The sequence below is a fragment of the Chaetodon auriga genome, chromosome 6 (assembly GCF_051107435.1).
Source record: "Chaetodon auriga isolate fChaAug3 chromosome 6, fChaAug3.hap1, whole genome shotgun sequence".
Lineage (NCBI taxonomy): Eukaryota > Metazoa > Chordata > Actinopteri > Chaetodontiformes > Chaetodontidae > Chaetodon > Chaetodon auriga.
This window is the reverse complement of record NC_135079.1, coordinates 17,746,706-17,758,144: the sequence shown is the minus strand read 5'-3', so window position 1 is coordinate 17,758,144 and position 11,439 is coordinate 17,746,706. Positions and strand designations below refer to the sequence as shown.

At 45.3% G+C, this 11,439-nt stretch overlaps 2 protein-coding genes across 3 annotated transcripts; one reads left to right on the top strand and one right to left on the bottom strand.

Annotated features, from left to right (window-relative positions):
- Nucleotides 1-114: 114 nt before the first annotated feature.
- On the bottom strand, nt 115-4,310 carry irf7 (interferon regulatory factor 7). 2 transcript variants are annotated; one of them, XM_076734107.1, is made up of 10 exons: nt 4,249-4,310; nt 3,710-3,863; nt 2,891-3,062; nt 2,694-2,791; nt 2,517-2,580; nt 2,299-2,409; nt 2,006-2,208; nt 1,559-1,760; nt 1,341-1,456; nt 115-1,245 (listed from the first exon to the last, which is right to left on the bottom strand). In XM_076734107.1, exons 1-10 carry the CDS (start codon nt 4,254-4,256, stop codon nt 1,054-1,056), a joined length of 1,320 nt encoding a protein of 439 aa, XP_076590222.1. In that variant the 5' UTR covers nt 4,257-4,310; the 3' UTR covers nt 115-1,053. The 2 variants fall into 2 exon arrangements, with proteins under 2 accessions (XP_076590222.1, XP_076590221.1); XM_076734106.1 differs by lacking the exon at nt 4,249-4,310 and having other exon boundaries at nt 3,710-3,908.
- A 5,246-nt stretch (nt 4,311-9,556) lies between these two features.
- On the top strand, nt 9,557-11,129 carry ascl1b (achaete-scute family bHLH transcription factor 1b). The gene has a single exon (XM_076733573.1). The coding sequence runs from the start codon at nt 9,712-9,714 to the stop codon at nt 10,324-10,326; it is 615 nt and encodes a 204-aa protein (XP_076589688.1). The 5' UTR covers nt 9,557-9,711; the 3' UTR covers nt 10,327-11,129.
- The last annotated feature ends 310 nt before the right edge of the window (nt 11,130-11,439 follow it).

Genomic DNA, 11,439 nt, shown 5'->3' with positions numbered 1-11,439 from the left:
TTCAGTCTCCTACAGGGACTTACACCAGGTTTTCAAAGCCCAACTTCTCTTTGGAGAAAGGCCTCTCAGAAAGCAGATCTATTATAAGTGGTAATAAATGAATGAGACTTTATTCAAGGTTTAACCATTTATTTATAATCCATATAGTGCCTGTTAGCTTTAAGTAGTACAAAAGTGCAAGATGACCAGCAGTTAAAAAATTCTGAAGTGCAAAACATTCACAAAAGACAGACAAATATACTGTCTTCACTGGCTGTATGACACTCAAAAAAACTATACATACATGATTTAACTTCACCTTCAGCTCCGGTTTACAAGCTCATAAATACATGATCAAAAACATTTACATGGTACAAGGGATTTACCATCATGTAAGGCATCGTGTGGTTGCTCCATACATATGCAACCCTGATTCCAAAAAAGACAGAATGAAAACAGAATGAAGTCTTTTGTAAATGAAGCCTCTACAGACGACGGTAGTCTTCAGATTTTGGAGCATTCCACCACTTTCCCAGTCTGTTGTTGCTCCTGTCCCAACTTAAAAAACAAAAATCAATGGAGTTGAGGGGGTAAAACATTAAATACTAAATCTTACAGTACAAATAGTACAAATCAAAAACACGTCCCACCTTTTTTTGGAACCATCAATGATGTATTGTAATTTAACATTTACAATACTCATATGAAGGTTTATTCCAAGGCGAGGCCACTGGCCTCTGAGTTAAATAACAGTCTGGCAGTGGAGGAATCCATTTCTACTTGTGTAGTGATACAAATCTCAGTTTTTGGCGATAGTTTGTGACTTAATGTGACCATGAAGTGAACAATAGATAATGCAAAGCAGCAGGATGGAGCTACAGTTGATTAATAAAGGCCCATTATGCTATACGCAATTTCACTTGTTCCTGTTTCATCTCCTGTGACACATTCAACAGATCACCAGTTTGTTGATGTTTTTTTAGCGAAGCTTTGGGTCGGAGCAGGATGTGGTGCATCGTGGTCCCATGGGTAGCTGAAGCGGTCCCTACTGGGGCCAAGTGTAAGAAAAAGAATTCAGATCTGAGGTAGAAAAGGCTCAGCAGGCCGAGCTGGCTCTGGCTCAGCTGTTGGCAGACCAAAGACAGAGCTGATGAGATCATAGAGGCTGTTGTGCGAGATCTGTAGGCTGACATTGGCGCTGTGAAGAGACGAAGCCCCCTCCATGTGGGCTATCTCGTGAAAGTGTCGACAGATCAGGGGGACCACCTACAGGGGCACAGAGGCAAAAACTGCATCAGTGAAGGGAGCTAAACTCAAATCTTCGAGGTGAAGCTCAGACGAAATGAGATGAGGAGTGTTACCTTGACGACGATGAGCTTCTTCTCCAAAGCTTTCCCATCAGGAAACTTCTCTCCGAAGCACATGTTGATGGTGTATTGCGGAGAGCCACCGTTGTTCTCTTTAAACTGTTTGAGCTCTGAACACACACAGGTGGAACCATTTATTTCACAGTGCAAACTGGCTTCATAGAAAATGCAACACAAGTAATAAGTTGTATGAGCAAGAGATCAACACCTACCATTCACATACTTCTCAAAGCTGAGGAGCTCCACCATGGTGTTCTGGGGCAGCTTTCTTGGGTCTGGGTGAGCCACACTGGGGTCACTGGTGCTGGCAAACACATGGCACCTGTCCTGCCTCCAGGCATAGATACCAGTCTCCCGCACCTCCAGAAGCAGGCCCTTCTGGATGCTGTTCAGGATGCGGTTGGTGTAATCGATCTGGTGTAAAGAGGATTAGAAAGACACAAATTGAGGATTGATTGTGTATAAACTGAAGGGGAAACTCCACCTTTACATTTGTGGATGTCCACTGCACTCTAGCGGTCACTGTTTTTGAAAAATGTGAAATCAAAGTTCTTGTGGAGGCGCAAACTCCAAACAATTTACAGCCCTCTTTCAACGCTTATCAAAAAGCACTTACTGGATTTTTCCTTCATTAAGTCACAACTGATGTGGTCAGGTACCTGCTTGTGGTCCAGCAGACTGTCAGTGGAGGGGAAGCAGATATGATGGGCGTTGAGCTCAGGGGCCTCGTGGTGATAGTGGAGCTGGAGACGGGCAGTGGTCACCGTGGTCTTAATCATTTCTTTCCTCCTGTAGTGGATGGAGATCTCCAGGTCGTATATACTTGGCTGCAGAGATGAACTGGGGACAGGTGCAGGATTTGCTGTAAGAAAAAAAGAAAACATTGAACATTAAGTATTAAGATAGTATTTCATCTGAATGAAGGAACTGTGATTTATTTAGCTGAACATACGCTCGTAATAAGGCTGCTGTTCTGGTAGCATCTGTGGGTGGACCTCGGCTGGATAGCTTCCAAGGACAGCTGGATGGTGCTGACCATAGTTCTCCGCCCACGGCTGCTCCTCTATTAAAGACAATAAAAAGCAGATTAAGCCTTCCTTATAAACAGGTGGATGGGATGTTATTAACTCATATGACTTAGTATTTCCCTTTCCATTAAGAGTCTCGTACCTGGTGGATGGTTCCCAAGATCCAGGGTCATGAAATTGTTTTGCATTTCATAGAGCAGATTGTGCTGTTTGGAGGGAAAAGGCATCGTGTTATTTACTAAGTATCAGAAGGGAAGCAAATATTGCAAAGAAATTCTTAACAGAGAGAAGTGAAAGTGCACTCCAGGCAGTACTGCACCTCAGTGCCTGAGGGGAAGCACTCTGTGGGACAGCTGTAAATATCCGGAGTCATGTCAGAGTCCTCATGGGAGTCTTGTGTTGGCAGACTTTCAGTGTCTGCAGATAAAAAAAAAAACAAAAAAACATCCCCACTTTCATTTGCATGCAGACTCTAAACGGTTCCACAGTGGAAGGCTTGGATTGAGTTGCACTTACACTCTGTGTTGATAATCTCATAGATTTTGTGAGGGTCGTCTGAATTCTTGGAATTATCCTGTGTCATCTTGAAGCGCACGGAGAGGTTGTTCAGAGCACATCGGAAGTTGGTTTTCCACCTGGCCTTGTCATTGGGGAACTCGTTGATTTTACCACTTGCAACTGCCCACGCCTGTCAACCACACGAGAGAAATTTAAACCTGATCACAGCCGCTGTATTAACCAGAGGCAGAAAGAGATTTTACATGATGAAGATGTCAGATTCAGCTTCGTCGGGACAACAACGAACCACTGCTTGCACCTATCATTCTCAAACTGAATGGTGAATCTTTCAATAAAGTGAATTATGATCACTTGACAGACACAAATTATGATGTTGCATTGTAAATGTATAACTCACACACAGGAAAGCACCCCCAGTTTCTAGGTTATAGACAGTATGTTCAAACAAAATGACTTACAGCTGTATTTAAGTATTTCCTGCAGTTACATAAGGGAAAGTTGGGGTACTACCTACTTCAGCATTGCTTGCTTTGACTCAAGGAAAGCAGAAGTGCATGCACTGCTGGTGTTGGTATGCTATAATTGTACCTGCCAACACCTGCCATGCATCTACACCCTGACACTTATGAAATGAAGGAACCTCTAATGAGCCATCAGCGTCATTGTTCATAGTCTCTGCTATGAGGAGTGTTTGTGGTACAGTATCATACAGGAGTACTGTAATTGTGCCAGACCGATGTCAACAAAGCCATCAGCATTTTTATCTAATCACATGGTGTCAGATAACACTCGCACTGCAGTGACAAATTCACCTACCCTGAATATTTTGCTGTCCTCGTCGTTGCAGTCCTTCCTGGAGTTGTGCTTCCAGGGGACTCTGAACTTGTTTGGGCCCACATAACACAGGCCCGTGTACTGGCCCGTCTCCACCTGCTCTATGAGCCAGCTGGCAAACTGAGGCTTGGGGGGGCTGAGAGGAAACATGACAGATCAGTGTTGTTCTTCAATGGAACATCTAAAGGGCAGAGTGAGACAAGTATGCAGTTCTGTGGTGAAAGCTACAGCCAGCAAAAGAGTTTTTGCTTTGAGATGCAGAACGACAGAAAATACTGTATAAACCCAAACATGCTTTGGCCAAACGACATCCAGCAGCATGCACACTTTACTGGACTTGTTCAGCACATTATAACAAAAGATCTGAAGGAATCTGCATACACAGCAAGTCTGACGTGGAACTAACCCGTTCACAGTAGGTGTAATGCATTCACAAGAAAAACAAGACAAAACAAAACGCGCATGCTGATAAAACCCTAAATGAGGAAGGGAGAGAAAGATACAGATGTGTTTTTATTTACCTTTGCATGTCTCGGCTGAGGCGTTTCCTTCATACGAGCTCTCGCATATGGACCCTCGCGGCACCTTAGCTGGATTTATACGAACCGGTGACATCATGTGAGGTCTCGATCTCCCCTCCCCGCGGTGGGAGGGTGCAGCTTCTTGAGGCATTTCCGACGAAGGGGTAAGTTCGATTTGCGGAGACAAGCGAGGCGTTTCAGCCGCACGCGGGGCCATCAAAACGTGCGCTCGAGCTGCTCGCGCTGCGTAAATGGAAGACACCCCCCCCAGAGTTGCATGTTGGAACTGGAATTTCTCCGTCAGTTAAATCACCTTGAGAAACTGAAAGCGGCTTGGTGGTTGCATGTACTCGGTTTTCTTGCATCAGCACGTCACTCATCCCCAGATGTTTGCGCTAAGTGAAGCCAAGCCTTTGGCTGGTGCTTTCACAATAAAACAGTTTACCGGTATTCAGAGGAGCCTTGCTGTAGGCGATTTTATGATGGTGTTGCGTTATCATACATGAAGCTGCTTGTGGATCAATCTTAACTTTGTCAAGCGTGATCCTACTGTATGTTTGCATGTCAAAACCAGTCAAACCAGCCACATTAGTATGAAAGAACTTTAAATTCAGAGTGCAAAGGATCTGATCTTTTTTTTGCAGACCATATACTTATATATGATGCTGAACATAAATGATAGAACATATGATGTGAAGGAGGCCATCAGGCAACAATACTGAACGTATGAAGTGCATGTTGGGGTGCAGTCAGGAGAACTTGATCATGTTCCTTTAAAATGTCAAAATATTTTTTAAACAGCTGCTTTATCTCATTAAGATTCTGGGTCTCATCACAACATGGGACTGCATGTCCACTGTGAAATAGCCCACTTACACTGATGATAAGATTTGAGGCCATCTGATGACAACTGGTGTCTCTGTGGGTTAAGAGGCAGAGGCCTTTAGCTGATGTACTTTTGGAGAGGGTTTGCTCACCAAAATAGCGTCCCATGAAACCACCCAGTTCCAGTGAATCTGGAAAAATGAATCCACCAGTGAATGTACCGTAGTTTGTAGTACATTTGCAGTGTGTTCCAGTGGTCCGGGGACTTTCAGAGTCAGAATCCAGCAGATGTGCGGCTGTGTCATGTGTTTGAATGACACAGTGTATTTATAAGCAGTGGGGATGCCCTTCTTTCCATGACTTGAATTTTAGTCTGTCTTTCTAAATACCACCACTCAGCTTCCTCCAAATGTAGCTTTACTTCCTCTTTTCACCATCACCAGGTCTTATCCAAACTTCTTTCTCAATCTCAACACAAAAGCTCAGCTACTCTGTTGCGTTGGGTGAATGCTCAGCCTGATCATGTGCTCACCACAGACTGCGTTACAAATAAGATAAAGCATCATAAGGCTTGTGCATTAGTCTGCCACTATTGGAGAAACATGGCTCATGTAGGCCTACAGCCCAGCACGGATGTGTCAGGAATAGGGAAGCGATACACACTCTAATGGAGCACTTCCCTTTTCCTGCACACTGTACTGCGCAGTCCTTGTAGACCCCTGCAGACAACACATGCTCCATCACAGCCACTGGTGAAGGATGTAGTATGGTTATTAAAAGGCCACATGGAAGGTTCACATCCTGTTCATACACACGTTCATTCACAATGCAAAGGTAATATCAGTCATGTCAGCTTGTGCGTATAGCCAAGTGGTAATATAGAATACGTTGATGGAGCAGATCATTCTTACTTGTGACACAGAAACGTCCGCTGTTGTGCTCTGGGTACATTGTCCAATCTCCACGTGTTGCCTGCAGAAAAACAAAGGACTGCGGGTGAGATAATGGGCCCTCAGCTCTGCCTGCACAAACACATACACGAGTCACTGGAGGACAAACTTGTATTGAACTGTAACACTTACGGCTGAACATTTGATGTCTTTAAAAGGGGATTTTCACTGGGAATTCTAGGCAGATTCCAGGCTCTCCTTCCTCATTCATATCTCCCTCTTAATCTCTCTATCTTCACAACACCCGCACACAGAGGACACCCCCACCTCGCTCTCACTCCCTTAAATCACATATGAAGCACTGTTGACTTGAGGCATGGTATTAAAAAACTTTAGAAGTGCTGGGTGTTGTGGCACTGGAGTTTCACTTAGTGTAAAATTAACCTGACATGATTCTCATAAACAGCCACACCCTGACCTATGAACAAGACTTTGGCAGGCGTTGGCTTATTGACGCATGTGTCTGTGTTTTTCATGTCGGCTTGTTGGCGAGACTAAGAGAAAAACAATGTAAATAAATGTAAGATGTGATGTTTTAGTCATAAGAATTTGACCTTAGTGGCAAATGTAATCTCACCTTTAAGGTATGATGTTTACATTTTTTTAATAGTTATTATGGTTTAACATTATACATACACACACACTTGCTCTATGTGTCAGCCCTGTGATGAACATGCCTCTCGCCCAGTGTCAGCTGAGATCAGCTGCAGCATCATGCAACCACCAAAAGATAAGTGGTTCTAGATAATGGATGGATGCATGATATCCCTAATCAGTACTACATCAGGTACAGCAGGAAGTGAATCTTTAGCGCAAAAATAAATAAATAAATAAATAAATAAAGTGCACTGCGGGTCCCAACAAATGCTTGAATGGAAACATTTTCCTCTGATACAGTCAAAAATTCCTGCGTGACTCGTGGTTTGACACTTCTCCATGTTGTGTCATATAAAAGCACAACACTGTAGTATCTCACGGTGTGTACTGTAAGCCTTATCATAGTGCATGTTGTGGCATTTACAGCTTTTTCAGACACTGGTCTGGATGTAGCACTAAGGAAGATGCCGTTTGAGGATCTAGATACTCCTTAAAAGCACACCAGATGAATGAACTGGTTTTTATTTGCTTGAGCGCCCTCTGCTGTTGGTAGGGGAAAGCCCGGCAGAGGTCGGCGTGAAAGGGGAAATCTACGAGGTGGAAAGTGGGAATTGCCACAAAAAGCACAACCGCTGAGAGAAGCTTGAAAAAGAAATTCTGTTACTGTGTGGTGACGTTAGATTATCTCAAGAGGGACTGTTGAATTGGTATTTACACTGGTTTCTCCACAGTAATGTTTTTGCCAATGATTTGTGGATTTTGCTGTGAACAATGAAGGTCTGATGATCAGACTGTGTTATTTTTGGACTTTTTTAAATTAATTTGTGGTGTCTCAGGCCCTCGGCAGCAGCATTCAACCACTTCCTCATGTCCAGAGCTGTTGCCTTATGCTTCTCTTACAATGCCCAGCACTGTACCCCCTCATCTGACAGTTTATTATGGCCTCTTCAACAAGTCTCCCTATCCCTGCACCTCCATCAAACCTTTCTACACTCTCTACCAGCACAGAAAGTATTTTGCTTTATTCGTTTTTACTTGAATATGGTGTCTGGTTTTGTTACAGATGACATACGTGTTTATCCCAGCACACTTTATAAAGAAACTAGTTGTTCACTAGTAAAATAAGGATGTCTGCAGGATGAAAAAGTAACTGTCTTAAATTCAGTTTTACAAACCTCGGAGGTCTTTGATTTCAATATCATCCAAAAAAGTCAAGTCTACAAATAAAACCCTGAACTGCTGAGCCTAACCTTGCCTTTATGCTTCCGTGTTAGTGACCATTCGTATGTACATCTGAAGCAGAAAAACCTTAGAAAATGCTTGGCTTTACCTGTCAGACACTGTTGATCACATATTCGCCTTAATAGGCAGCTAAATACATACCAAACTAACTAAGGATTACTAAAAATATTCTTAAAAATATCTAAGTAAATGAAAACAACATCGTTACGTACAAAAACACGGCGGTGGACAATGTTTCTTTCTGAGGCGTAAACACAACTCTCTAAACTCACCAGTAAGCTTCAGATCCTGTGTATGTGGGAATCGAACTGACGACCTTTGGACACACATCGATCGTCCCTTATCCAACAGAAACACAACAATTTCAGCCAGTAAAATACAATACAAGTCAAGTAAAAAGTAACTGACAGTTACACGTCTCTCTCTCTCTCTCTCACTCTTTCTTTTCCCCTCATTTTGTCCTGCTGTCCCTTTCGTCCCCCTCTTTTCCTCCGCACAGAGGAGGAGATGTTTGACTGCCAGCTCTCGTGGAATCCCCCTCACCATGATTCAGGCCAACTAAGTGGAGTAGAGGGAGGTAGTTGCCATATATTGCCACCAGAGGCCGCAAGTGTCCCATTTTTATTGGGCGATGGTCCACGTTTCTGCACAGATTGTCTCACAGCCACAAGTTGCCGGAAAGACTTTTCCAGAAACAAAACATATTTGGAAGGCCTTTTGGCAATACCCAATGGAACTACACATGAATTAAACAAAACCTAGTGCGACTTCTGTCGGAAAAAAGGGCAGAAGTGGAGGATGACGACGCTGTTCTGTTCAACTGTCCAGTCAGATGTGGTGCTGAAGTGCTGCATCCATGCATCTGCACACTGAGTTGGGTTTGGTTTTGACTGGGCTGTGCGGTCCCCATGAGAGGAAAAGAGCTCAAAGCTAACACTAAAGACAGTGTTTGCATTCACGTAGGAGCTGAACAAGACTTTCCTGATAATCTGTCAGGCAGGCGCCAGCAAACTGGACCTGCGGATCACTGGGTTCAGAGGTAACTGTAATAAGCTCTCTCGGACGCCTGCGTGTCATAAACATGATGTTTACTTTGAAATTAATCTCGTCCCTGCGCGAGCTTTATAATTGCCAATTATTGTGCTCAGAGACACGCTTTCAATTTATTTTGCTCTGTAAAGCTGTAGCCTGGATACAGGAGAGAGAGTCCTTGGTATTTGTGATTGTAAAGAGCTGGAGGAGAAAGATGGTCGAGGGGGGAAGACTGATAATTTGAAGACTTGCCAGGGGTACATTGTCAAATTCAAAAGGCATTTCAAAGAACCAAACCATTCACTTTTTTATTCTCTCGTCTTTTTTTTCTTCTTTCGCTGTCTTTTTTTCCCCTCCTTTCTTTCTTTTCGCACGGTTGCAGACCGTTTGAATCGACCAATGGGCCTTCAAGTTAGAGACATTGGAATGTAAATGAGCCCAGCGCGTGCTCCCGGCGCAGTGAAAGCTCGGGATTGTTTATTGAGCTCCCGGAGCCACGCGCCTGGCCCGGGGGAGGGCGTGCAGAAGAATCACACAGCGGGGGCGGGGCCTCGCGACGAAGCGTGCGTCTCCAGAAAGGGGTGGGTGGGGTGTGTGTTGGGGCGCGTGTTGAAAAAGAGGAGTGCTGCCAAAGTTTGGGTCAGATCGGCTCGTGGAGTAAGCAGTCAAGAGAGACTTGGACTAGAGTTAGCCACACGGTCCCCACGCGAAGGACACGAGAGCTGTACACTGCCAGCCCTTTACGCTCTGATTCCTCTTCCTCGTCCCACTGCGCTCGCGCCCCTGCATCCATCACTTCAGACCAACTGTCAGCGAGATGGAAACAACGACCATCACCACCACGCAGACTGCATTCACCTTTGGACTTACTGAAAGACGCGCCAGCCTCAGCCTGCACGCCCCGGCGCAGGACTGCACGGTCCCCGCCGCGCACCCCAACACTGCCAGCGCTGCCGGCTTCCAGAGCAAAACCAAGGTGCTGAAGAGACAGCGCTCCAGCTCGCCGGAGCTCCTGCGCTGCAAGCGGCGCCTGAGCTTCAACGGCCTCGGTTACTCCATCCCTCAGCAGCAGCCCGTGGCCGTGGCCAGGCGGAACGAAAGAGAGAGGAACCGGGTCAAACAAGTCAACATGGGCTTCCAGACGCTGCGTCAGCATGTGCCAAACGGCGCCGCCAACAAGAAGATGAGCAAAGTGGAGACCCTGCGCTCAGCGGTGGAGTACATCAGGGCTTTACAGCAACTTCTGGACGAACATGACGCCGTGTCGGCCGCTTTCCAGTGCGGGTTGCCATCCCCGACACTTTCCAACAGCTACTCCGCCGACCCGGAGTCGCCTCACTCCACCTACTCATCAGATGAAGGTGGTTATGAGCCTCTGAGCTCCGAGGAACAGGAGCTGTTGGACTTTACAACCTGGTTCGACAGGTACTGAGGCTGACAGCATCCAAAGCACACAGCAGCGTCTGTGCGTAAAAGCGGCTGAAATGCTGACAAAGACTTGATAAAGGCGTCAGATCGGTCTTGCCCTCCGTGCTTGGAAAGTGATCTGTTGCCTCCCCCTCTCACCCGGGCTGCTTCTGCAGGAGCAAAGCAATAGTGAGAAAGAGAGAGAGAGAGTGTGTGTGAGAGAGGGAGCCTCTTGTTGCATGAATAGTCGCCCTGAAGTCCCCACCAGGAGGAGGGAGTTGGACTCGGTGTCACGTTGAGCCGTGGAAGTAAAGAACTGTTGATGTTATGTTTGAATAAGTGCAATTAATACGTGACACGGCAGGTTCTGCAGGGACGGCGCTGCAGTTCCGGAGGACTTGTTTGATGAGTGTGTGATCCGAGCAGGGCTGCCATCCCCAGCCGCCACGTCTGTTGGAACACACAACACAACACAGATGATGCGTCAACAGACTTTTTCGTGATGTACACCCCTCCCCCCATTTCATAACAAAATTGTATCATACGACGAATTGTTTTAACATGAAGACATATTTTTGTACATTGAGTCAAACAAACAATGTTCCTGAACTTGAGTCACTGCCACTTTCCCTGACAGTGTTTTGAGAACCAGCTGTCAGTGAGGCCGTGAGTTGGCATGTATGAGGTGTGTGACTGGACAGCAATATCAAGGCTACTACCTGTGACAGATTGTAGTTGTTCTGTTATTTTTTAATAGGTGGTAAGGAGACTTTTATCAATGTATGCACTTGTTCTCCGTTTCCCGTAGCCTAAAATGTAAATATTCGATTTTAACAGATATATTTTGTGTAAAACAAGTTTTATAAATAAAGATGAATCTATTTATATTATATGCCTTTGCAGTGGTTTGGTTCTTCAGTTGATATCGCACACTTTCCTGCTCAGATGTGTGTCTGTTTGTGCGTGTGTTGGTGACGGTAATTGAGCAAACGAGGGAGCTTCTCTTCTATTCAAAGCCCCCGTGTGACCTTTTCCCGACTTGGTTGGGCACACGGGGGAAAATCGCGCAGCTGTTGAGCACTCAATAACCATTATAGACGCGCACCTTCTACAGCGCTTTGTCTGCATTCAGGACGGG